Below are 27,607 nucleotides of genomic sequence, written 5' to 3' on the forward strand. Positions count from 1 at the left end.
TCCTATCGGGTTCAGTCTGATGTTAACAGCAAGTCAGATTAGTGTATGTACTAGAAAAACCCAGTCTTTTTCCCAGGTCTTCATTACTACTCATACAGAATACTTTACCTCTGACACCAAATGCATGGGCGTTTTCTCCCACCAAGCAGTTCTCTGGGATACCAGCTGGTTGTCCTACAATTTAACTCAATTCTGACACAATCTGAAATACTATCAGACAACAGAGGTTAGGGGCCAGTACCATGAGACCAACTCTGCTTCAGATGCCAAGTACAAGTAGTACATCCCCAAGTTACTCCCAACTTCATCCTACCCGGAGGTTCCTGTGACCTTGTACCCGGAGGATTCAGTAATTTGCCAGACCAACTCACAGAACTCTGGGAAACACTTACTTATGTTTATCAGTTTATTAAAGGATACAGATTAATGCCAGATGATATACCGAGGTCGAGGCTTGGGGTGGAGGATATGCGGGGGATGGGGAAAAGGCATGGCGGGGGGAGGGGGGACAGGTCCCAAGCACAGGAGCTTCCGTCTTCCTGAGCTGAGGGTGTGGCACCCTCCTGGTGTGTGGCACCCTTCCGGTGTGTGGATGTGTTCACCAACCTGGAAGCTCTCTGAACCCCATTTTGTTGGAATTTTAAAGGATGCTTCATCACCTAAGCATGATTTATCATTAGCTCCATTTTCAACCCTTCTCTCATCTCAATACAATGGCAAGGGTAGGGGGTGGCATGAGAGTGAACCGAAAGTTGCTCAGTAGTGTCCGACTCTTTGCAACCCCATGAACTATATATAGTCCATGGAATTCTCCATGCCAGAATACCGGAGTGGGTAGCCTTTCCCTTCTCCAGGGGATCAAATCCAGGTCTCCGGCATTGCAGGTGGATTCTTTACCAGCTGAGCCACAAGGGAAGCTTTCCCACAGGGAAAAGCGTGGGAGGGAGATGCTAAAGAATTCCAACTTTCTAATCGTGGCTTGATCTTTCCAATGACCAGCTCCCATTCAGAAGCTGTCTAGGAGCCCACACAAAGTTGCTCATTAGAACAAATGACATTCCTATCACCCAGGAAATGCCAAGGGTTTTTGTGGCCTTGTGGCAGGAACTAAGGTCAAAGGTCAAATATTATAACAAAAGAGCCTCCTAGTACTCTTAGCACATAAGAAAATTCCAAGGATTTTAGCAGCTCAGTATCAAAGAAGGTATTCCAGAAGACTACAGACTAAGTTCCAGTTTTCAATAAAAGGGGAAAAAAAACCAAGGTTGCCAAGTCATCCACAGCCCTGGCAAAATTCTAGAACGTCATTAAGTAGACGACATATGAACAAAAATTAGTAGTAGATCCTTTTGCATGCAGTTTTAAATCAAGAACATGTCTGACCAATACATTTAGAAAAAAATCAACCAGGGCAATTTTGGAAACTGGAAGTCTAACGTTTGAAGGTGTGGAAAGGTTCAAGAGGAGGAGACTGTCTGCACACGATAGTGGCAACATAGGTTAGTGTCGGAAGGTTTGCGTTCAGCGCCTATCACTTTCTAGCCATCTAACCTTTGGAAGACTTCTGTGCTGCTCAGGGAACGGTAACCATGGTCCAGACTCGTGCGCACTAACAATGATACCTGACAAGGGCTTTGCACAATGCGTGTAGAACAGAGTTGTCCTGGGGGTGGGAGGGGGAGGCGAGCTTACTGTATGAGTAGTTTCTTTTCAGACTCAAGGAAGGTCCTGCCTTCGTGAGAGATGCAGCAGAAAAGTAAGCAATAAACAAAACAGCTTTCTTCTAGTACTGCTACAGAGCTCTCAGCGCAGGTACGGGTGAACACAGGCCTTGGTGCTTCCAGAATTGCTTCAGGACTCGAATCCAGAGAGTTGACCAGCTTAGACCTCCTTCAGGACCCCAAAGAGGCAGGTTGTTGCGACAGTAAATCCGAGGTGACCGGGCGAGACTGCCCCTGGCCGACTCCTCCCCCACTTCCGGGCTCTCGCTCCGCCCCCTTTCCGCCCAAGTCCAGCCTGGCCAAGCTGTCCAAGCACCAAACTTCACCACCCGGCCGAGATGTCATGCGCATGCGCTCTTCTTCCCGCGCGGCTCGACGTGACGCGAGCTCCGGCTTTCCGCCACACTCTGCCCCGCCCCTTCTTGCACAGCCGTTACTGTTGTTCCCATGTCCTCTCTCACCCGCACTCTGTCCTGCCCACACCTCGTCTCCAGTTCTGTGAATAGTAACTGCAGAACAACCTCAAGTCCTCCAGATTCACGTTCCGTGCTCCCTTGGTGGCGGTGGTGATAGGCGGGGGGAGATAAGGCGGGATGACGGGAGGTGGCAGTTGCCGCGGACCCACTTCCGGAGGACGGGCGGAAGTGGCTGCGGTAGATGGTGGGAGGGGGCAAGGAGTGCGAGGGGAGGGCCGGGCGCCGGGGGTCGAGGGGGTGGGGCCTGGGCCGGTAGTGGACACCAGGCCTGGGGCCTGGAGTCCGACCAGGGGCGGACTGCGGATACCTGCCGAGTTTGGGTGGGCGGGACCCAGGTAAAGAACCAGCGCAGATAGGGCGAGGGTCGTCTGGGCCGCAGAGGGGTGCGGGGGTCAGAGTCTAGAGAGGGTCGCGTTGTTACCCTCTTTCCTAGTGAACACAGAGCAAGGGGTTCCGGGGAGAAGAGGGGGAGGAGTCAAATTCTTGGCTGGGTGGGGGGGCGTTCTTGTGGACGCCACGCCCCTAAGGAAGGAAAGGCGCGTGCGTGTGCGTGTGCGTGTGCGTGTGCGTGTGTGTGTGTGTGTGTGTGTGTGTGTGTTTAGGAATAAACTTAGAAGGGAGGGGGCGGCCGGGGTGGGCCACTGAAAAAATCGTAACATCACTGGTGCTATAGGTGGTAGCATTCGGGCCTCTAGCATTTCAGGAAAGTGCTCTCGGGAGTCGCCCCAGGAAGGAGTTTGACGGAGATTGGGAATTACATCTTTGGCACAATTTTGGAAGGCGGGGGGAGGTGCCAGTGAAGGGAAGGGGGCAAAGAATGCTTGTAGAAGGTGCCAGCATCTAGGTCTGGTATGGATTTAATTCAGACTGGGAGAGTTGGCCGATTAAAACGCTGCACACCCTAAGAAGCTTGGGAGATGCAGGGCGATTAGTGTGTGGCACAAATAAGAGGAGAACAGAGGAGAATGTTCTTTTCTGTATTTCTTAGAAGACAGGCTCCACACAGCAGTGGTTTTGGTTACTTTTCTATGGTGGGATTAGGTGCTGTCTTTCCTTTACCTTGAGTCATATTTGTATACATATTGTTGAGATGACTGTTTTGGGGTGGAATATGTGAATGAAGTAGGTACTTTGAATAACCTTGTGGAGTGTTTAAGGAAGGGTTTTTGTTGATAGTCTCATTTAGGTAGGAAGTATTAGGGATTACTTTGGGTATATAATAGATTAGAGAGTGTCATGTTTAAATATTCTTCAGGTTAACACAGAAATCAGCTTCCTGGGCCATGCCGGTTCTAAGGCCTGTTTCCTCTCATGATCTTCAACAGAAGACGGACTCTCCAGCCCTCACAGTGGATGACTTTCCTTCCCTGAACAGGAGATGGGATAGTACCTGGGATCTGCCTATCACCAGACTCTGGGCTTAATAAACCAGCTGAATGAAGGGATGTAATAGACCTCTGGGAGGGACACTGAAGCCTGCAGGGGGGGGAGGGATCTGGACATACTCCTTCCCCCCCAGACTCCTCCCACTCAGAGTCCACCCAGCCATGGACTTTGGACCTGGACCAGAGGAGAGAAGCTGCACTTCGGTGTTTCTGATCTGGGATTCTCAGTTTTGGAAATGGAGTACTGGATGGGGGTTTGATGATCTTCAGGGGAGCAACTGAGAGAAGAAAGGTAAGGTTCTTATTTCATTTCCCACTTGTTGTCTTGCTGCTCCTGTGCAGACAGTGTTGAGTGGGGCGAGTCCGGGGACACTGCCATTCAGAAAATGCCCTGTTGAGAACTCTTACCCTGATGGGTACACAGGAATCTTCACATCTCCTTCCCTCTCAGGGTTCAGGCTTGTTCCCAGTAGCTCCTTACCCAGATAGAGTACCTTGAAAGGAGTTGTGAGCAATGGCAGTTGTGAGATTAGACCAAGGAGAACATAAAAAGACTTTAGGCCTCTGAAGGGAGGTTGTATTAGATTACTTGTAAGGGCTTTATCCACACTGGGGTAATAGGATTCCAAGTCAGTTTGGGCTAAGTACAACTCTGGAATGGATTATCCAGGCTAAGGCAGGCTTCTGTATTTTGGGGAGCTAGCTAAATAGAGCTGTCTTGGGTGGGGGCAGGTAGCAGATGGTCTGGAATAACTCCTAAGTTGCCTCTCCTCCTTCCCCTTTAAGGAAATGTAGGCCGTGAAACCTCACTGTAAGAGCAGAGGAACAGAACACAGGTTTGGGAATCAGGATTTGTGTCCTAGCTCTGCCTTTCTTAGTGTCCACCCCTAGATATGTCAGTTAAGCTATGCCATGTTCTCTTCACTTGCAAAATGGGGATAACTAATTTTCCGAGTCCCTCACAGGTTGTTTGCAAGGAACAAATGAAATGATAGAATTTTCAGGAGTATCCAGGGCCATGTACATGTAGCAGAGTGACATTGTCATTGCCTGATAAGCTTGTATAGTTGCATAGAGAAAAACTGAATTAGGAGTTCTGTTCATTTACTGAATTAGTGTTCTGGCAAAAGTCTTATTTGTGCTTAATTAAAAGTCTGGCCTGAATTTGTCTCATCCTGTTGCTACTAGCCAATACCTGCTATCATGAAGTGGTGGCAAAGGTGCACGGGTTCAAAGAGAACTCAGATTGAGGGATTCTGCCAGGTACCTTGTTGGCTCTCAGAGCTCTCCAGTCAGCTGGGCATGTGTGCCTCTTTGGGGTAGCAGACCAAAGAGAGGTGGAGAGAAGTGTAAGTCCCAGGGACCAAGTGTCTGTTAGGAAATGGAGCTCCATTTCTTGGAGTGAGCACTGGGCCTTTCCTTTCTATGCCATATCCTGGTCTTCTCTCCTGCTCTTTGAAGTGACAGTGTTTTTCAGACTGCCATTGTGTAGCCTTCTATATTTTCACAGGCTCTATTCCCACTTAAAGCAGAAGCTGTTCATCTTACTTTCTGTTCCTTCCTTGAATTCCAATTTACCTATGCCAAGATGCCTGCTTTTTGAGTGACAACAACAGCAGAAGGAGAGGTGATGGGAATTTTGATAGACAGTAGGGTACAGTGGACTGGGCAAGGGGTAGGAAGCTTGGCTTCTAGCATCTCTTTGCCTCTCACTAGCTGTGTAACACCTGGGCCTCATATTCAGTGGTCACTTGCAATCGTGTATTTATGACTTGGTTTCTTTCTTTTTCCCTTCCTTCTTTTCCATAGGAGTTTGTGAGGCCCCCAGTGGCCTGAGGGCTGGGCAGGCAGACCTAGGTGGACTTCCTGGCCCTAAATATTTCTTCTCTCGTCTGATGCCTGAGGTAGCTCTTTTGAGGCTGGGCTCCGACTATAGGGTGGGTCTGTCACCTCCCCTAGCTTTGCCCAGCAAATTCCTGGTGCTATTATTTGCTTAGACACTGGGATCACAGTGATCCCTCAGGGATATGTGGTTCTAGGCCCTCATCCTGCCTAGGAGGCCTGTGAGTGCTTCGAAGCACTTGAAGTACCACAGAGTCGTGCTGTATTTGTACAGTGCTTACATTATGTGAAGTGTCCAGGCTGTTGTGTTTTGTCAGTTTTTCATCACCACATTGTTGTGAGGAGAACAGAGCAGGGATTATTCTCCCAGTTTGATGTGTGAGGGGAAGCTACAGAAGCCCTGAGCAGGCGGGGCTTGCCTAAGTGTGAAGTGGCAGATGCTATGATTGCCTGCCCAGTTCTGTGCTGCTTCTATAGTATCTGACCTGACAAGGGCCATCGGGATTCTGCTGCAAACCTCCAGGGAGGAGAACTTGAGGGCCCTGTCAGACAGCCTCCCTGGTAAGATGTTTCCTTCTTAGAGTGAGCCAGAATTCCTCTCCCCTATTGTTTCCAGCAAAAGCAGTAGTCCTTCCCTCAGCCTGACCCTTTGACAAGACAGTCCTCTTGACACAGCCATCAGCCTTCTCAGAGGGGCACCATGATGCCAGGGCACAGCACTCATTGGGTGTTCAGCCACTTAGCCAGGACCAGTAAACCACATGTTGTGTGTATGTTGTAACTGAATTTATTTATACCCTTCTTTTTTCCAAAAGGAATTGTAGGTGACTAACCAAAAGTTCCATTGAATAGACATTGCTCAGTGATTATTGTGTTAATCTTATCTCTTTTCTTTGATTTTGGTTAGCTGAGTTTCTGTGTTGTCGAGGGGAATAGAGATATTGGGAGGAAGTAAGAGGGGAAAAGTAGATACATCATTGATTTAAAACTTTGCTTTTATTTCTACTTATGGTTTCAAGCTAAGATCTGTCTTATGTTCAGAACATGAATTCTTTGCAAATTATACAAAAATTCAGGATTTCTAGGGCATTGTTTATGGGAGGGCAGTTTCCTGGGACGATTTTCACTTCCTTCTTGTCTATCCTCTCCTTTTTTGGGAGTAGTGGTTAGGACCAGAACTTCCTATTTTTCCATTTTCACAGAATCCAATTCCAGTTTCATCCCCAGAATTCAGGCACTTGGCTCCTTGTTTCTGCCCTTCTTCCCCTATAACCCTTCTCCATGAAACATCCATCAGGAGCCCAGGGCCTCTTTTCCCAGGTCAATTTGGCACTCATCACCCTGGCTTCTTGCCTCTCAGAACAAATATTTTCTTTTGCTTCCATCCAAGAATTCAGCTCATTCTGCCTCTCTAACCAGGTCCTTTGTTTTGGGGCAGTCAGGGAATTTCTACTTTTAGATCTTCTGTGAGCCTTGAAATTTCAACAGAGGGTTATAGTGACAGGGCGTGAGTTTTGGTACACAGTTATCTTTCCTCTTCCCCACTGAGCAGCCTTAGATAGAGGAGGATGATTGGCAGAGATGGGAATCTGACATATTCTGGGCTAATTGGTTTCCTCACCTTTCAGCATTCTACTCTGGCCTTTGTCCTGGGACAGTGATCTTAGCTTCTGATATCTTGGATCCACAGTGTTTCCCAACTTTTTCCAGTTTTAGGAAACTATGGTTTTCCCTCTTGTTTTGACATGGAGTATTAGTATGTAATAATCCCATGTCTCCCTCATGAGGAGAAGCTTAGAGAGAGGGCAGAGATACAGAAACATTGGCTGCTGACTGGCCCATAAGTGTGGACTCCCATCTCTTGCCACAGTCCACACAGTCAACTAAACTGGAGACCCTGGACACACACAGCCAGAGTCCAGCGTCACTGAGGTCTCAGCTCTTCTTTCACTCTTCTCCTTTAGGACCAGGCTCCAACTGCAGGATTTTGTCATGCTGGACACACAACTATCTCAGACACTCAAGGCTGCATGAGAAGAGGGAATGAGTGCCATCTTGGAAGTAGGACTGTCTGGGTCTAAAACCTAGCCATGACCCTCATTAGGTCTTGTGACCTTCAGCAAATTAGGACTTAGCTTGAGCCTCAGAGTCTACATCTGCAGAGTGAGATGACAGTGTATATTCTGCGGAGCTGCTAGGGTTAAAGGAGAGGCTGGGGGTGGGGTAGGGTGTAAGTGCATGTGAAGGCCACTGCAGGTGCATGTAAAGGCCACTGCAATTTTGTTTTAGCTCCTTACCCCCATGCAGGGAATTTTAGGTCTTGTCCTGCCTTTGTTTCTTTAAACCGCCACATAATTCCTAGTTTCACTTAGAAACAAGTTAGTGAGTGATGTCAGTAACCTTAACACACCATGAAGTTCCAGGCTGCTCTGTGCTCTGAAACATTGGGGAGGGAAGTGGAAGGGGGCAGGTGCTGGTGCCAGAACAGTGTGTCCTGATCACATGGTAGTGCTGGCTCTGGACCCAGTCCTTCTCAGGAAAGTTATCTGCATGAGTATCCAGTAGTTCTTAGCTTCCCACCTTCACTTCTTAGGGTCAGATACAGATATCTAGGCTTTTCCAGGGTTCCCCCTACCCTCTTTCACAGGTCTACCCCAAAGCCTGCTTGAGGCCTTCATTTCCTCTTTGGGTCTAATGGTTCTCCCCTAGGGAAAGGTCTGTCTGTTTCTACTCTTTTACTCCGAACTAACAGCATTATCTACCCCGAAAGAAAAAACAAAAACAAGGGTGGGTGAGGGAAGCCAGCTTGCTCTTTCTCGGTTTTGACTGCAAGTGTTTCCTCCCTGGCTTCCTTTTGGCACTCTGGTTCTTGTTCTCACTTCCCTGTAAACTGCAGCCTCTGTGATGCCCTGGACTTCTCCCTCCCGGAAGCCAGCGGTTGGGGGAGCAGGCCCCCAGATTCTTGGCTTTGGGTTTGGTAAACGCACTGCTGAGGTAAGCTGCTCGGCCTACCTCTGGCAGGGCTGTTCCCCGGAGCTCCACGAGATTCTGCACTCTGGCTGGGGCTGAGCAGGGAGACTCGAGAAGTCTGGACTGGACTGGATTAAGCGTTATTGGTGTGATGGGTATTGACCCGTGGAGTTGCGATTGTGAGCAGCGAAGGGCCCAATAGTAACAGTTATCTCCACTACATCTCCCGAAGTTGGGGACCCCGGAAAACTTAGGGTGTCCAGACCTCGAGTCATTCTGAGAGGTCGGGCGTTGAAGACGACCTGGGGGAAAGGGGCCCTGGGCGAGTTGGGGCACACAGCTCCGCCCCTCGGCCTGCCCCGCCCCGCCCCGCTCCGCCCCGCCCCCCCCGGGGAAGGGCCACGTTGCCCGCCCGGCTCTCCGGGCCCGGCGCGCTGCAAGAAGGGCCGGCCGGGCGGAAGGAGCCGGCAGCCGCGCGAGCGCCCGCCGGGACACCCGGCTCGCTCCCCGCGCTTCGGGGCGGGCCAAGTTAAGAGCCGGGAAGTTGGAAGGACCTGGTAAGTGGGAGCCGAGGAACGCCGGCATCCGTCAGTTCTGGGGTTTGTTCCCGGAAGGGGATCGAGGTCTGACTGAAGGAGGCCCCGCCGGAGGGGAGAGGGAGCTTCGGGACTCTGGTCCCGACTTGAGAGGCTGCCGCTTTCCAGTCCCTCTGTGTCCCCCGACAGACTCGGTGCCTGAGAGCCCCAGCAAGAGGAAACTGGCCTGGGCCACCCGGGGTCACGGCCGCGCGCCCCTCCTGAGCCGGGAAGTGGAACTCTTGCGTTCCGTTTGCGGAATCCCGGGCCTCCAGCTGTTGGAGAGAGGGCGGGCTCCGCGAGGAGGGGGGCAGTTGTGAAACTCATCCTCCGGGCGGACTTGGGTGCGGGACTTGGAGGAGCTGGTATTGCTGGAGAGGGTTGGGGAGAGGAATCCGAGTGGCTTTTCCTCAGACTCCACCCCAGAGTCCTTTCCAAAAGTTATTAGGGGTTCTTTCTCAACAGCTCTAAGGAAGAATTGACTCAATGTGAAAATAAGTAAATTGTCAAGAAAATTTGCTGCTACTTGTTTGCTAATGTGTGTGAAGGAGGTGGCCCTGAGATGTGCAGGGCCCCCATCTTATAAACTCCCGAGCAGAAGGGCTGGGGCCAGCTAGTCTGGGTCTCCGCAGGACAGTGAGCCCCGGAGTAAAAGGCTCTACCTTGGTTAACCTTTGCCCCTGTGATGTATTTAATTAGTCTCTGCTTTACGAACATCAACTGGCTGAGATTGTCAAGCTTTCTCTTCTGTCGTTTATAATACTTTTCAGACCACGTAGCCTTTTCTCTTAGATGCTTACACCCGCCGCCCCCCCGCGTCTGCCTCGATTCCGAGACTACTGAGCTCTCTTGGATTCCCCACCCAGTCCTTTTCTCAGATTAGAAAGCAGTGTAGTGTGTTTAACCTCAGTGGCGTATGTGACAGGTTAAACTCATTTCCTGTTTGGGACATTGAGGAAGTTACTACTGTTCTTTTTGTCATCAGATCCCAGGGACCTTGGAGATGATCCACATCAAGCCTCTCCCTGTACAAATGCAGGAACGAAGGCACAAGTGACTACTCAAGGTTACTTGGTTTCCCAAGGCTTTGTGCTTTTTTGCTGCACTAGCATCATATATCCCGTTAGCCTTTTCCAGGATGAATAACCTGTATCCCTTCTCTCTAGGTCTTATTCTCTTAAGTCCTTGAATTATTTAGTGTATCTCTCTGACTCCCTTTCAGTTCTTCCATCCTTTTGAAATTATGGAGCCTGGTACAAGATACAAGAGGATACATTATTAGAGGAAGTCTAATAATGAACAAAAAAGTAATTCAATTAAGTCTCCATTATCTCTGGCGTGTCTACTTTCTCAGTTTTTTTAGGCAGTGCTTTTAACATGCTAAGCAAGACAGAAAGGAAGGTCTGTCAACATTCATTTCCATGCTTTCTAAAAACTAAATAAGACTTCTCCATTTTTGCTCATTTTTGACTATCTGGTGTTCTCTTGCTGTTTAAAAAACACCTTTGTTGTTGTTTTTTGCCATGGAGAGAGGACTGGCTAGAGAATACTATAGGAATCAGAGTGTTAGAAAGGGTTCTTACAGCTCCGAGGCAGTTCTTCAGAAGAAAAAACTGAGGAGTTGGTGGGACCTGCCCAGAGCCTTCTGGGTTTTGATTGAGGGTCTTATTCACTAAAAAGCCTCATTCCTCATTCCCACCACAGTGTACTTGTTCTTTGTACTTGGTGGTATGGACCAACTGTGTCACTTCCCTGAAGGAGCAGTGACAACTCTGGCAAAACAGAGTTTGAGTTTGTGCTTTGCAGGCAAATGTCATTGATAACAGAACATCAGGTACTCAGGTCAAGGTTAAGGACTGTTCTATTTTAGAAAAGAAAGGTGTATCTGATTGTATTTTCCCAAATGGCCACAACCTTAAACATCACTTTCTCCAGTTGTTACCATAGGACACTGCCCTCCTGCCACCTGGCTGTGGTGGCTGTGTTTCTTTTTCCTTGAATGTAGGCAGGACTCATGATACCCCTGACCAGTGAATAAGTCAGAAGTGATGCAAGGTTGGATCATGAAAAGGATGCAGTTTTACTTGAATTGCACTCTTTCTTCAGGCAGTCACTTTTTGGAGTTCAGCCTTATGCTCAGGGGTAGTCCATGCCATGTGGAGAGGCCACATGGAGGTGACTCCAGCTGACATCTCAGCCAACACCAACATCAACCTGCAGACATATGAGAAATTAAGCCTTTAGAGGAGTCTTCTAGCTGAAGTCACAGACATCATGATGTAGAGGCAGATCATCTCCTTTGTGCCCCAGTGGCCAAATTCCTTACTGTAAAAACCAAGAGAGAATAAATGATTCCTCTTGCTTTAAGCCACTAGGTATTTTTTTATTATTCATCAGTAAATATCTAATAAGGGAGTATGTATAGGGACAGGACCTCAAAATTTGGACTCTTGCATACAGAGGGCAGAAGGAACACTTGCTCTTGTATCAAGACTACTTAGATTCTGCTTCACTCATCGTTTCAGATAACTCATTGCGACATAACAAATCACCCTAAAACCTAGTGGCTTAAAACAGCAGAATTATTTTATTCCCGTCTCAGCTATGTCATTTTGCTTCTAGCCTTTCATGTAGTTGCAGTTGGATGTGGCTGGGGCTGGAATCATCTGGAAGTCTTCCTCTTATGTCTCCTGTCTGTTGCTGACTGTCAGCTGACCTTAGCTGTGGTTGTCAGCCAGAATACTTGGAAGGTATCTAGTCCATGTGGCTGGGCTTCCTCTTACCTTGGTGGCTGGGTTCCAACAATAGGCATCTCAGGAGCATCCAGTAGAAACTGTGTTCACTTTCATGAACTAGTCTTAAGAAGTCACATAATCATCACTTCCTCTGTAGTCACACACAATTCAGAGAGAGGGAACATTGACCCCACCCGCTACCCCCGCCTGCCCCCGTCCCTGCCCCCCGCACCCCCCCCCAACCCCGCAAGCTCTGGAGGGAGGCGTGTCCTTGTCACTTTGTAAGAAGAGCATGTCGAATGGGATGTTTTGTAGTCAACTTTGAAAAATATAGTCCTTCACTGATAGGCTTCTAATTTGGTCTTTCTCCCCAATTTAGTTAATAATGTCCTCCATCTAACTACTTGAACTTAATACATGTGCCAAGCACTATAATAGGTTTAGAGGTCATGGAGCCTTTTTTTCTAAGGAGTAAGTTGAGAGTCAGGTAAGTACAGCCACGGATTCTATTACAGTGTGGAGAGGAAAGGCAGGAGGTGTGGAGAGAGTATGGTGGAAGTATAGTTGTGGGAAGCCTGAGTCTGCCTGGATGTTAAGGAAGTACTCACCCAAACTGGGTTCTTAGGAGGTATGGTGCTTGTTGACGGGGCTTTAGATGATTTCAGCATGCAGAACCAGCCAGAGCAGAGACAGCAGTGTATAAAGTGTACTTATTGGGGGAGGTAAGTAGCCTGTTGAGGCCAGAGTATGCAGTTCATGGAGTTAGTGGTTGGAGGTGAGATTGAAAGGGATATTTGAGTCAGTTTGTTGTGAAGGCCCTGTGTGTCATAATAATGACTTTGAATTTTATTCTGTGGGTAGTGGCAGTATGGTTTTTAAGGCAAGTGAGTGTTGTGACCAGGTGTGTACTTTAAGAAGGATGCTCTGTTGCTATTGGGAAGGTTGATTAAAGGGAAGCAAAGTTAGTGATAGGTGGACCAGCTGAGAAACCCAGTCAGGTTAAAGGGTTTGAGATCTTGAAATGGTATGATGGCAGTGAAAGAATAACTTTCTCTTCCAGTTTCATAATTCTGAAATTCTTGGGGCTCGATGTGTTTCAGAATTTAGAAATTTTTGGATTAAAAAAGATGACCTGGTACATTTATGATATAGGCTAAGATCTGGAGCAGCATACCGTAGTCCAGCATGTTTATTTCTGTAGCAAAATATATGAATGGGATAAATAAAGGTCATAAGTAGCCTTACATTAGATTAGATTTCTCCAAATGAGGTTATGCCAAACAAGTGTGGAAAACTTCTGTTTTTCAACATTTTTTGGACTTGAGAATTACAGTTAAGTGATTGTAGGTGTGTGACATACACATGAAAGTCACTTTATTGTTACAGGCAAATCTCCTGAATGTTGAGGATCTTAGCATAGTAGCTTGGCAGCACTGGGTGAGCTGGTCCACCTCAGTAGCGTGTAGCTGAGGGGATTTGACAGATACTGAGCACAGGGTTGTGCTGGTGCTAATGGTTGTGAAGGGCAGGTGGACCCCACGTGGGCTGATGGTATCTGGGAAGGTGTCCGGCGAGATGTGAGTCAGAACCCACTAGGTGAAGGAGAGAGAGAAGAGCAGACCAGGCATGCAGGCACATGCACAGGCCCTGAGGCAGGCTTGGATGTTTGGACCCTGGAAGGAATCTAGTAGAGTGGTGCAGAGAGCACCACCAAGAGAGGAGACAGACAAGCAATGGGCTATCACTTACCTTGTCATATGCCAGGCACTGTTCTAAACACTTAATATGAATTATCTCACCCAATCCTCAAAGCAACCCAATGAGGTATTCTACTACCATTTCCATCTTAGAGGCGAGAGAATTGAGTCTCAGCAATGTGAAAAAACTCAGGGTGATGCCCAAGCATTGCCCTGGGCTGTTTGACTTGCCCTTGTTACTGCCATACCCTCCAAACGGTAGGACTTAGAGCAGCAGTGCTTCCTGGATGAGTGCTTGGGCTCTGTTGGCCAAAAGTTGGACTGTCTCATCCCATGGGCACAGCCATCTGCTGGAGAGTGCATGCGTTTGTGTATTCACACACCACCAACTTATAGACAGAGTAGAGGATCGTGCCCTGGAGAATAAGGGCAGAAGTAGTAGGAAATGGCACTGGGACTGTGGGGGAGTCTGTGTGGAAAAGGGGTGGGCCTGGGAATAGGTATATCCTGTACTCGGATGGCAAGAGGAGCAAATTCTGTTTGAGAATTTAGAGGAAAGGGTTGTGGAGTGGAGAACAAAGGCCTCAGTGCTAAGTTGGAGGCCTGGTGAACTGGGGCAGCTGTTTGGTATGGGCTGTCTAGCCATTTACAAGGTTTATAGACTTGCTAAGGATACAGTCTGCAAAGGGGACTTGCTAAGGATACAGTCTGCAAAGGGGCTGAGAAGATTGGTTTCATCCTCCTGGCTTAGAAGGATGGTGGGGAGGTCTTCTAGGCCTCGGGGTACTGGGTGTGGGCTGCCTAGTTCTAATGTCTGGAGAAGAGTGAGGATGGAGACGATATGGTCCCTTGGGGTTTTGCCACCACTCTGAGAGCCTCTTGGTCTGAGGTGGCTCATTGATAAGTCTGAGACAGGCCTGCTCCTCCAGCCTGAAGCCAACACTTGAGCTGATGGAGTTCAGTTTCTCTTTTCTTTCCCCCATCCTTCTGCCTGAAGTCTTTTCCTACCCAGTCAGTTGGGAGGCAGGACATAGAGGGTTAGGGATTCCAACATTGACCATATCCTCAGACGGAGGGAGGAAAAACTGGGAATCTGTGTGTGTTTCTCTTTTGGGAAACCCTGATTGGTGAATGAGCACTGATAAAATGGAAATTTAATGACACAATAAAACAGAGGCTTCTAAAAAGAATGATGCTATGGATTTGTGAGTGTGGATGGTTTCTGGAAGGAAGATAGGAGGTGGTGGTGCTTGCAGAGGCTGGAGGGGTCTCAGAGGAGGGAGGCAGGATCCATTCCCTGTAGAGACTCTTAAAGATCAGCCCTTTGATCCTTGGATACTGGATCGGCCTGCTTGAGAGCCCAGGAGCACAGGGATGAAATCTGGGACCCGAGGTTTTGGTTAGCATTAGTGAACTGGGCTGTGAGGCAGAGGGTAGCTGGCAGAGCAGCCAGCACAAGAGAGTGCAGACCTGCAACTTTTGGGTGTGAAGTGTTGAGACCAGAGGCAGGAATGCCAGGGTGAAAGTTGCATGGTCAAGAATGGCAGCTGTCCTGGCATTGAAGGGTGTGGTAGATCCTTTAAGTAATGAGGTCTGGTAGAATGAGGGGCCTGGCAGGACCATGCCTTTTTCTTGTTGGCTGTGTGTCCCAGTCCCTTCCCAGAGCCTGGCAGAGAGCAGGTGGTGTCATGGCAGATCGTGGGATGGGACAAATAGATTGTCCCCAGTTCTTCTGATGTGTCCAGCTGGGGCTGTATTAGACGAAGCTAGTCAGAGCTGTGGGCTATGTCCCTGTTTGATTTTATTTGAAAATAACTTCAAAATATAAAAAAAGTTGCAAGAATAAAAATGGTGTAAGGATTCTCATATTCCCTTTACTCAGATCCACCTATTAACATTTTGCTCCATTTTCTCTTCATATTTATACTTGATATTTTTGTTCTGAATCATTTGAGAAGTTGCATCTACCATGGCTCTCTATACCTGATTACTTCATCATGTATTATATAAGAATTGGGATATTCTTTTATATAATCACAATGTGGTTATCAACTAGTCAACGCTGATATTTTAATCTACTGTCTATATTCTAATTTTGTCATTTGATGTAATAATGTCTTTTAAAAAAGTTTTATTGAGGTATAAATGATATACAGTAAACCTTATGTATTTAAAGTGTGTATTTTCATAAGTTTGTTCATATATATTCAGCCCATGAAACTTATCACCCCCACAAAGTTTCCTAGTGTCCCTTTGTAATACCTCCCCTGATGGTCTCACTGCCTCCATTCCCAGGCAGACACTGATCTGTATGTATTCCTTCATATGTTGCAACATTATCTTGAGATTTGCCTATGTGTTGTATGTATCAGTAGTTTGTTTCATTCATTTTATTTATTTTTTATGTTTCATTTTAACTTTTAATATTACTCCATTCCATGGATAAGCCACAATTTATCAGTATTCCAATGCTGATGGGTGTTTGGGTTGTTTCCACTTTTTGGCACTTATGAAGAAGCTCCCTCAAACATTCTACATAGGTTTTTGTATAGATATTTGTTTTCATTTCTCTTGGGTGTATATGTAGAAGTGGACTTGCTGGGTCATATGGTATCTCTGTTTAGCATTTTGACAAACTGCCAAGCCACTCTAAAAGGACTTCAGTTCTTAATATCACACCATATATGAAAACTAATTCAAAATGAATCATAAATGTAAATGTAAAAACTTAAAACTGTAAAACGTAAAAAAGAAAACATAGAAAAAAAACTCTGTGACTTTAACAAAGATTTCTTAAATACAACACCCAAATCATGATTCATAAAAAAAAAAACCCCTGAAAATTAGAAATCATCAAAATTAGAACTTCTATTCTTAAACTGATTCTGTTATGAGAATCGGACAAATTTTTGATTTTTGCTAGTCTGATGGGTGAGAAACGTTACCTTAGTATAGTTTTAATTAGAATTTTTCTGATCATAAGTGAAATTGAACACCTTTTCATACATGTGAAAAGGTTGGCTTGAAGCTCAACATTCAGAAAACAAAGATCATGGCATCTGGTCCCATCACTTCATGGGAAATAGATGGGGAAACAGTGGAAACAGTGTCAGACTTTATTTTGGGGGGCTCCAAAATCACTGCGGATGCTGATTGCAGCCAGGAAATTAAAAGACGCTTACTCCTTGGAAGGAAAGTTATGACCAACCTAGATAGTATATTAAAAAGCAGAGACATTATTTTGCCAACCAAGGTCCGTCTAGTCAAGGCTATGGTTTTTCCCATGGTCATGTATGGATGTGAGAGTTAGACTGTGAAGAAAGCTGAGCGCCGAAGAATTGATGCTTTTGAACTGTGGTGCTGGAGAAGACTCTTGAGAGTCCCTTGGACTGCAAGGAGATCCAACCAGTCCATTAAGGAGATCAATCCTGGGTGTTCATTGGAAGGACTGATGCTAGAGCTGAAACTCCAATGCTTTGGCCACCTCATGTGACGAGTTGACTCACTGGAAAAGACTCTGATGCTGGGAAGGATTGGGGATGGGAGGAGAAGGGGATGACAGAGAATGAGATGGCTGGATGACATCACCGACTCAATGGACATGAGTTTGAGTGAACTCCGGGAGTTGGTGATGGACAGGGAGGTCTGGCGTGCTGTGATTCATGGGGTCGCAGAGAGTCAGACACGACTGAGCAACTGAACTGAACTGATGGGCCATTTTAGTACTTTTTTGTGTGAGTTATGCTAGTATTTTAGACAGGAAATTTTGGGCTTTTTTTCCCCTCAGTTTTTAAGAAGTTCTTCATCTGTTAGGATATTGGCTTTTTATTTGTGATGTGTGTTTCAAATATTCTCTTCCAGTTTGTTATTTTTCTTTTGACTTGGCTTATGGTGTTTTGAGAAGGAAATGGCAACCCACTCCAGTATTCTTGCCTAGAAAATTCCATGGATAGAGGAGCCTGGTGGGCTACAGTCCATGGGGTCAAAAAGAGTCAGACACAACTTAGCAACTGAGCACACATGGTATTTTTAGCCATGCAAAAGTATTTTATTTATTACTGCATCTGTATTTTAAGGCATACTTAGAAAGCCTTTCCCTATGCTAAGCTATAGAGGAATTGACATAAATCTTCTTTTAGCACTTGTATGTTTTTAGTTTTCTACTTAAATATCTAGTCCACTTGAAATTTACTCTTGTATACAGATCTTATTTTTGTCCACAAATGACCGTATAGTTGTTATAACACTATAAATAAGACCATTTTTTGCCCCAGTAATTCTAATTATCCTCTTTATCATACATTAGATTTCTGCGTGTATCTGGGTCTGTTTCTGTAGCTGAAATTCTGTTCCTTTGCATGATCTGTTTAGTCTCCATTCCTTGAATGGTCTGTTTGTTTACATATCAGCCCCGCATTCTTGTTGTTCATTCACTCAGTTGTGTCTGATTCTTTGTGACCCCCGTGGACTGCAGCACGCTAGGCTTCCCTGTCCACCATCTCCCATAACTTGCTCAAACTCATGCCCGTTGAGTTGGTGATGCCATCCAACCATCTATCTCATCCTGTCATCCCCTCCTCCTCCTAACTTCTGTCTTTCCCAACGTCAGGATCTTTTCCAGTGACTTGGCTTTTTGCATCAGGTGAAAGAAGTATTGGAGTTTCAGCTTTTGCATCAGTCCTTCCAGAGACTATTCAGGGTTGATTTCCTTAAGGATTGACTGGTTTGATCTATCAGCATCACACACTTTTAATAATAGAGGCTTTGTAATGTGTAGTATATCTGGTAGGGCTAGTCCCTCTTCACAGCTTGTTCATTTTCATCATTTCCTAGATGTTCTGTTTGAACTTCAGTGCCAGTTTGACTCGCTCTACAAAAACTGTTTTTATTGAGATTTTTGATGAAGCTGAGGTGTCCTAACTAAGAACAAGGGATATTTAAGTCGTCTTTTGTCTTTTCAGGAATTATAAGTTCCTGTAGGTTTTTGCATATTTCTTGTTTATTCCTGAATAATGTATCATTTCATACATTTCATGTCATTTCATAGCTATTATAAATAAGGTTCTATTATTCATTGTTTATTTAATGAGTTGTCATCTGTGGATATGAAGGCTATTGATATTTGCACATTTATTTTTATCTACCACTACCTGACTCAATTTTTTGATTGTTTGGGTTGGACTTATCATTGTTTCTCTTAGAGTTTTCCAGGCATATTCTCATAGCATCAGCACATTTGTACTTCTGCCTATAATTGTATTCTGCAGTCAAATTGCATTGGCTGATCCCTCCAACAGAATGTTAAACAGTCATGTAGATCTGGTCCCTGACCTTCATGGGAATGCCTCTGGTGCTTCCTTATTAGGTAAGGTGCTGGCTTTAGTCCTGAGGTGTGATATTAAGAATTTTAAAATCAGTAATATTTGGGCAGTTTGATTTGAGGAACAGAAGGCAGATGGTCTTACCCCCCACCTCTCCTAAGCTTTGGATGGAAGATGGTAAACAAAATCTGTCAGAGAAGGGGTGTGTGGGGTTCCTTTGCTTCCTATCTTCCACCAACATCATTTTCTACATATCCTGCTCCCCCACTCCCCCCCAAAAAACGCACATTTCTTTTCAGAGGATTTATAAACTCATTTTGGAGTCGGGGAGCATGCTAATCCTAATCCTGTTCTTCCACACAGATTGACCCTCCGAATTAGGGAATGGGTAGCTCTTTTCTGAGAGAGATCTGGAGTTACCCCCCTGGCCTTCCTTGTCCTGAACTTTTTCATCTGTTTCTGCCCTCCCTTCTACTCTAGAGCAGCCCCATGCCTTGTGATGATGGTTGTTTTTCTCCTCTCCTCAGGTACATGGCTGCTTCCTAATCCTGGAGCCCAGAGGAAGCATCCGTAGAACCGTGGGGGCGTGACCAGGCAAGCTGAGGGCAGCCTTAAGCCCTACCCTTCCCGCCTCCCCTGTGGGGGCCAGGATGCTGAAGAAGCAGTCTGCAGGGCTTGTGCTGTGGGGCGCCATCCTCTTTGTGGCCTGGAACGCCCTGCTGCTCCTCTTCTTTTGGACACGCCCAGCGCCTGGCAGGCTACCCTCAGACAGTGCTCTTGATGATGACCCCGCCAGCCTCACCCGCGAGGTGATCCGCCTGGCCCAGGACGCCGAGGTTGAGTTGGAGCGGCAGCGGGGCCTGTTGCAGCAGATCAGGGAGCACCATGCTAGGTGGAGCCAGCGGTGGAGGGTACCCACCGTGGCCCCACCTGTCCTGCCGCGAGTGCCTGTGACCACTCCACCAGCTGTAATCCCCATCCTGGTCATCGCCTGTGACCGCAGCACTGTTCGGCGCTGCCTGGACAAGCTGCTGAATTACCGGCCTTCGGCTGAGCGCTTTCCCATCATTGTCAGCCAGGACTGCGGGCATGAGGAGACAGCCCAGGTTATCGCCTCCTACGGCAGCGCTGTCATGCACATCCGGCAGCCCGACCTGAGCACCATTGCAGTGCCACCCGACCACCGAAAGTTCCAGGGCTATTACAAGATTGCTCGGCACTACCGCTGGGCACTGGGCCAGGTCTTTCACGAGTTCAAGTTCCCAGCAGCCGTGGTGGTAGAGGATGATTTGGAGGTGGCTCCAGACTTCTTCGAGTACTTTCAGGCCACTTACCCACTGCTGAGGGCCGACCCCTCCCTCTGGTGTGTGTCTGCCTGGAACGACAATGGCAAGGAGCAGATGGTGGACTCCAGCAAGCCTGAGCTGCTCTACCGCACAGACTTTTTCCCTGGCCTGGGCTGGCTGCTGTTGGCTGAGCTCTGGGCTGAGCTGGAACCCAAGTGGCCCAAGGCCTTTTGGGATGACTGGATGCGCCGGCCAGAGCAGCGGCAGGGCCGGGCCTGCGTGCGGCCCGAAATCTCCAGAACAATGACCTTTGGCCGCAAAGGTGTGAGCCACGGGCAGTTCTTTGACCAGCACCTCAAGTTTATCAAGCTGAACCAGCACTTCGTGCCCTTCACCCAGCTAGACCTGTCGTACCTGCGACAGGAGGCCTACGACAGGGATTTCCTTGCACGTGTCTATGGTGCTCCCCTGCTGCAGGTGGAGAAAGTGAGGACCAGTGAGCGGAGCGAGCTGCAGGAGGTGCGAGTGCAGTACACGAGCAGGGACAGCTTCAAGGCCTTTGCCAAGGCCCTGGGAGTCATGGATGACCTCAAGTCTGGTGTCCCCAGGGCCGGCTACCGGGGCATCGTCAGCTTCCTGTACCGGGGCCGCCGTGTCCACCTGGCTCCACCCCAGACCTGGGATGGTTATGATCCTAGCTGGAATTAGCAGCACCTGCGTGTCCATTGTGGGCCCTCTCCTTGCCATCTCATGGCCTAAGATAGGACCGCAGTCCCTGGGCTTCATCGTCCTCTCTGTGTTTCTCTCTTGGGTCCATTTATCTTTTTTTTTTTCTTTTTCCGAGTGGCATTCAAGTGCACAGATGATAAGGTGAGGGTTATTCTCTCATTCTCAAGGGGGTCAAATCAGGGGGCTCTTTCTGGGATATATTGGGGGAGTTATTAAGCAAGAAACCACTGTGTGGTAGGAGGGACTTGGGCTTGTCATGGCCACACACATCCACATTCCAGGTTTTCTCCTAGGACATTGGCGGAGAGGTTGACAACTTTAGTTCTCTTGATCAGGCCTCTTTTCCCTGTCTTGGCTCTTCTAGCCAGAGTATGAGCCCTCCTCCTGTACCTGTCCCCGACCATCTCTGCTTTCTCCCAATTGGAGTAGGGGTAGGGGGCTGGATTATGTGAGAAGGGGATGTATCTGTGCCGGAATGAGCCTAACCAAAGGGGTTTCATCATCATCAGGGTCTGGATAGAGCTGTTAGGTTGTCAGGGTTTACTGCCTCCTGCTTGTATTTCTCTTCTTCTCTCATCTCTGACCTCCTCTCAGCTCTTCTTTCTATGCAGCCCAATAGTTCATGATTCAAAGATGAAATGGTGAAGGGGAAAAGCAGAACGTTCCCTTGGCTCATCCGCTGTGGTGGGGAGAAAGCCTTGGATGCTGGGGCACCCCTCCCTCATTCTTCCGCTAAGAAACAGACTGCCCCTCCCTCCTCTCCATCCACTCCTTTCCAAAACCAGTCCTTTCCCTGTTGCTCTGGGACAGTTCACGCTAGCCTGGCTTCTGGAGGCCCTCTCAGTGTGAGGTACAGCAGCCAAGACCATTCGACCCAACCTCCCTCCCTCCTCTCCCAGACATTCCCGGGTGCACAGATCAGGATGCAGATGGGTTGGAGAGCAACGTGTGTGTTTTTGTTTCTTGCCTGACCTCAGTTCATGGAGGAAAGTTTAAGCTACAGAATTATTTTCAAAAATAAAGGCTGAATTGTCTGAAAAACTGTGTGTTTATGTGTCCTGGAAAAGGAGGTGGGAATGGAAAAGGGAGGGGAAGGGTGGAGGAAGAAAGGAAAAGAATGAGGACTGAAGGAAGGGGCTGCACGGAGAGGAAGTAGGTGCATTGGAAGAAGAAAAGCAGATGACAGGAAGGTAAGAGCAGGGAGTGGGGAGAAAAGGCATAGGAGAGCTGAGGAGGGGCCTGGGCGCGAAAGGTGCTTGGAGGTGGAGAGGACCTAAGGCTTTACTCCCCTACTGCTAATCTCTGTAGAGGCGGGCTGTGGCCCCTCAAGGCCTGAGATAACCTGGGCCTCTGCTTCTGCAGTGGGTATGTTGTGTGGGCGCCCTCTGCTGGCACAGGCACCATTTCCTAGGCATCCTCCATCACTGTCCCTGAGCTCCAGGATGCAGAGCTGACAGCTGGATCGGCTCTGGCAGTAGCACATGGAGCGTGACAATGGCTTTTACACTGCCACCCAGAACACCCACACATAAATGGCAAACTTTGCTTGAAAAGCTTCCTGAGAGTTTCTGTTATCCACTTTTCTTTTTTTCAATGCTGCTTGTGACCCATCAACTTGATTTCATTAATGGGCTTGAAAACCCTGGGCTAGGGAACTTTGTTGACAGTAACCACCCTTGAGCTTCACACCAGCTGGACGAGCTGTGGAGAAGCGGGTGTAACCAGGTCACTGAGTGAGCAACTGGCCTCCCTACTGGGCTCAAGAATTTTCTCTGTGCTAAGGGATGTTGAAGCTGAAACTCCAATAATTTGGCCACCTGATGTGAAGAGCTGACTCATTTGAAAAGACCCTGATGCTGGCAAAGATGGAGGGCAGGAGGAGAAGGGGGTGACAGAGGATGAGATGGATGGCATCACTGACTCAATGTACATGAGTTTGAGTAAACTCCGGGAGTTGGTGATGGACAGGGAAGCCTGGCATGCTGCAGTCCATGGGGTCGCGAGCAGTTGGACACAACTGAGTGACTGAACTGATCTGAACTGAAGGGAACCAGTGTTCAGACATTCATTTTAACCTTTTAGATTCTTGTAGAGCTAGTTTTGTCTTCCCACGTCCTCTTAGATGGATTATTTAACATTGTTCTAGGTTAGGGACATGGTCGTTTTCCATGATTTGCAAGGCTCTCTATCTCACCTGACACAACAGGGCCAGGCATGCTTTAGTCTTGGCACTAAATTAACAGTTGCTTACGAAATGCATTCTTTTCAGTGTTCCACAATTAAAATTAACTCATTCAATCATCAAAAAGATCATAGGTGGTAATCAATGATTTTACAGGTGGGGAAATGGCACAAAGAGGTTCCTTTGGCTAAGGCCACACACCTAGTTGGGGAGGAATGGAACCCATGTTTAGTGAAATTAAAAGATGTTTGCTCCTTTAAGGAAAGTAATGACAAACCTTCAGTTCAGTTCAGTTCAGACGCTCAGTTGTGTCCAACTCTTTGTGACCCCATGAATCATAGCATGCCAGACCTCCCTGTCCATCACTGACTCCCGGAGTTTACCCAAACTCATGTCCATCGAGTCTGTGATGCCATCCAGCCATCTCATCCTCTGCCGTCCCCTTCTCCAGCCCCCAATCCCTCCCAGCATCAGAGTCTTTTCCAATGAGTCAACTCCTCGCATGAGGTGGCCAAAGTATTGGAGTTTCAGCTTGGCATCAGTCCTTCCAATGTACACCCAGGACTGATCTCCTTTAGAATGGACTGGTTGGATCTCCTTGCAGTCCAAGGGACTCTAAAGAGTCGTCTCCAACACCACACTTCAGAAGCATCAATTCTTCAGCGCTCAGCTTTCTTCACAGTCCAACTCTCAAATACATACATGACTGCTGGAAAAACAATAGCCCTGACTAGAGAGACCTTTGTTGGCAAAGTAATGTCTCTGTTTTTTAAGATGCTATCTAGGTTGGTCATAACTTTCCTTCCAAGGAGTAAGCGTCTTTTAATTTCATGGCTGCAATCACCATCTGCAGTGATTTTGGAGCCCCCCAAAATAAAGGCTGACACTGTTTCCACTGTTTCCCCATCTATTTCCCATGAAGTGATGGGACCAGATGCCATGATCTTAGTTGTCCGAATGTTGAGCTTCAAGCCAACTTTTTCACTCTCCTCTTTCACTTTCATCAAGAGGCTTTTGAGTTCCTCTTCACTTTCTGCCATAGGGTGGTGTCATCTGCATATCCGAGGTTATTGATATTTCTCCCAGTAATCTTGATTCCAGCTTGTGCTTCTTCCAGCCCAGCGTTCCTCATGATGTACTCTGCATATAAGTTAAAGAAGCAGGGTGACAATATACAGCCTTGACGTACTCCTTTTCCTATTTGGAACCAGTCTGTTGTTCCACATCCAGTTCTAACTGTTGCTTCCTGACCTGCTTACAGGTTTCTCAAGAGGCAGGTCAGGTGGTCTGGTATTCCCATCTCTTTCAGAATTTTCAACAGTTTACTGTGATCCACAGAGTCAAAGGCTTTGGCATAGTCAATGAAGCAGAAATAGATGTTTTTTCTGGAACTCTCTTGCTTTTTCCATGATCCAGTGGATGTTGGCAATTTGATCTCTGGTTCCTCTGCCTTTTCTAAAACCATTTTGAACATCTGGAAGTTCACGGTTCACGTATTGCTGAAGCCTGGCTTGGAGAATTCTGAGCATGACTTTACTAGCATGTGAGATGAGTGCAATTGTGCAGTAGTTTGAGCATTCTTTGGCCTTGCCTTTCTTTGGGATTGGAATGAAGACTGACCTTTTCCAGTCCTGAGGCCACTGCTGAGTTTTCCAAATTTGCTGGCATATTGAGTGAAGCACTTTCACAGCATCATCCATCAGGATTTGAAATAGCTCAACTGGAATTCCACCACCTCCACTAGCTTTGTTCATAATGATTCTTTCTAAGGCCCACTTGGCTTCACATTCCAGGATGTCTGGCTCCAGGTGAGTGATCACACCATCGTGATTATCTGGGTCGTGAAGATCATTTTTGTACAGTTCTTCTGTGTATTCTTGCCACCTCTTCTTAATATCTTCTGCTTCTGTTAGGTCCATACCATTTCTGTCCTTTATCGAGCCCATCTTTGCATGAAATGTTCCCTTTGTATCTCTAATTTTGTTTTTTTAAATATAAATTTATTTAATTGGAGGCTAATTACTTTACAATATTGCATTGGTTTTGCCATACATTGACATAAATCCGCCACTGGTGTACATGTGTTTCCCTTCTTAAACCCCCCTTCCACCTCCCTCTCCATCCCATCCCTCTGGTTCATCCCAGTACACCAGCCCCGAGCATCCTGTATCATGCATCGAACCTGGACTAGCGATTTGTTTCACATATGATAATATACATATTTCAATGCCATTCTCCCAAATCATCCCACCCTCGCCCTCTCCCACAGAGACCAAAAGACTGTTCTATACATCTGTGTCTCTTTTGTCATCTCGTATACAGGGTTATCGTTACCATCTTTCCATATATATGCGTTAGTATACTGTATTGGTGTTTTTCTTTCTGGCTTACCTCACTCTGTATATTAGGCTCCAGTTTCATCCACCTCATTAGAACTGATTCAAATGTATTCTTTTTAATGGCTGAGTAATACTCCATTGTGTATATGTATCACAGCTTTCTTATCCATTCATCTGCAGATGGACATCTAGGTTGTTTCCCCATCTGGGCTATTATAAACAGTGCTGTGATGAACATTGGGGTACACATGTCTCTTTCAATTCTGATTTCCTTGGTGTGTATGCCCAGCAGTGGGATTGCTGGGTCATATGGCAGTTCTATTTCCAGTTTTTTAAGGAATCTCCAGACTGTTCTCCATAGTGGCTATACTAGTTTGCATTCCCACCAACAGTGTAAGAGGGTTCCCTTTTCTCCACACCCTCTCCAGCATTTATTGTTTGTAGACTTTTGGATAGCAGCCATTCTGACTGGCGTTAAATGGTACCTTATTGTGGTTTTGATTTGCATTTCTCAGATAGTGAGTTATGATCAACCTTGATAGTATATTAAAAAGCAGAAACATTACTTTGCCAACCAAGGTCCGTCTAGTCAAGGCAATGGTTTTTCCCGTGGTCATGTATGGATGTGAGAGTTGGACTGTGAAGAAGGCTGATCGCCGAAGAATCGATGCTTTTGAACTGTGGTGTTGGAGAAGACTCTTGAGAGTCCCTTATACTGCAAGGAGATCCAACCAGTCCATTCTAAAGGAGATCAATCCTGGATGTTCATTGGAGGGACTGATGCTAAAGCTGAAACTGCAATACTTTGGCCACCTAATGCGACGGGTTGACTCACTGGAAAAGACTCTGATGCTGGGAAAGGTTGGGGGCGGGAGGAGAAGGGGACGACGGAGAATGAGATGGCTGGATGGCATCACCGACTCTGTGGACATGGGTTTGAGTGTACTCCGGGAGTTGGTGATGGACAGGGAGGCCTGGCGTGCTGTGATTCATGGGGTCGTGGAGAGTCGGACACGACTGAGCGACTGAACTGAACTGAACTGAACTGATAGTGAGTGATGTTCAGTATCTTTTCATGTGTTTGTTAGCCATCTGTATGTCTTCTTTGAAGAAAAGTCTGTTTAGTTCTTTGGCCCAATTTTAATTGGGTCGTTTATTTTGCTGGAATTGAGCTGCAAGAGTTGCTTGTATACTTTTGAGATTAATTCTTTGTCAGTTGCTTCATTTGCTATTATTTTCTCCCATTCTGAAGGCTGTCTTTTCACCTTGCTTATAGTCTCCTTTGTTGTGCACAAGCTTTTCATTTTAATTAGGTCCCATTTGTTTATTTTTGCTTTTATTCCCAATATTCTGGGAGGTGGGTCATGGAGGATCCTGCTGTGTTTTATGTTGGAGAATGTTTTGCCTATGTTCTCCTCTAGGAGTTTTATAGTTTCTGGTCTTACATTTTGATCTTTAATCCATTTTGAGTTTATTTTGATGTATGGTGTTAGGACGTTTCTAGTTTCATTCTTTTACAAGTGCCTGACCAGTTTTCCCAGCACCACTTGTTAAAGAGATTGTCTTTTTCTCCATTGAATATTCTTGCCTCCTTTGTCAAAGATAAGGTGTCCATAAGTGCATGGATTTATCTCTGGGCTTTCTATTTTGTTCCACTGATCTATATTTCTGTCTTTATGCCAGTACCATACTGTCTTGATGACTGTGGCTTTGTAGTACAGCCTGAAGTCTGGCAGGTTGTTTCCCCCAGTTCCATTCTTTTTTCTCAAGACTGCTTTGGCTATTCGAGGTTTTTTGTATTTCCATACAAATTTTGAAATTACTTGTTCTAGCTCTGTGGAAAACACCGTTGGTAGCTTGATAGGGATTGCATTCAATCTATAGATTGCTTTGGGTAGTATACTCATTTTCACTATATCGATTCTGCCGATCTATGAACACGGTATATTTCTCCATCTATTAGTGTCCGCTCTGATTTCTTTCACCAGTGTTTTATAGTTTTCTATATATAGGTCTTTTGTTTCTTTATGTAGATATATTCTTAAGTATTTTATTCTCTTCATTGCAATCGTGAATGGAATTGTTTCCTTAGTTCCACTTTCTGTTTTCTCATTATTCGTGTATAGGAATGCAAGGGATTTCTGTGTGTTGATTTTATATCCTGCAAGATAACTATATTCATTGATTAGCTCTAGTAATTTTCTGGTGGAGTGTTTAGGGTTTTCTTTGTAGAGGATCATGTCATCTGCAAACAGTGAGAGTTTTACTTCTTCTTTTCCAATCTGGATTCATTTCTTTTTGTGCTCTGATTTCTGTGGCCAAAACTTCCAAAACTATGTTGAATAGTAT

The 27,607-nt window shown here is 46.6% G+C and overlaps 1 protein-coding gene across 4 annotated transcripts; it reads left to right on the forward strand.

The window, feature by feature from the left end:
• The first annotated feature begins 2,395 nt into the window (after nucleotides 1-2,395).
• MGAT1 (alpha-1,3-mannosyl-glycoprotein 2-beta-N-acetylglucosaminyltransferase) lies at nucleotides 2,396-21,778 on the forward strand. 4 transcript variants are annotated; one of them, XM_055430056.2, is made up of 3 exons: nucleotides 2,396-2,532; nucleotides 3,453-3,874; nucleotides 19,250-21,778. In XM_055430056.2, the coding sequence occupies exon 3, from the start codon at nucleotides 19,373-19,375 to the stop codon at nucleotides 20,714-20,716; it is 1,344 nt and encodes a 447-aa protein (XP_055286031.1). In that variant the 5' UTR covers nucleotides 2,396-2,532; nucleotides 3,453-3,874; nucleotides 19,250-19,372; the 3' UTR covers nucleotides 20,717-21,778. The 4 variants fall into 4 exon arrangements, with proteins under 4 accessions (XP_055286031.1, XP_055286032.1, XP_055286030.1 ...); XM_055430057.2 differs by having other exon boundaries at nucleotides 2,435-2,532; nucleotides 3,523-3,874; XM_055430055.2 differs by lacking the exon at nucleotides 2,396-2,532 and having other exon boundaries at nucleotides 2,823-3,874.
• The last annotated feature ends 5,829 nt before the right edge of the window (nucleotides 21,779-27,607 follow it).

Source organism: Moschus berezovskii, chromosome 8 (assembly GCF_049115385.1).
Source record: "Moschus berezovskii isolate FMDL1 chromosome 8, NW_MosBer_1.0, whole genome shotgun sequence".
In the NCBI taxonomy this organism is placed as follows: domain Eukaryota; kingdom Metazoa; phylum Chordata; class Mammalia; order Artiodactyla; family Moschidae; genus Moschus; species Moschus berezovskii.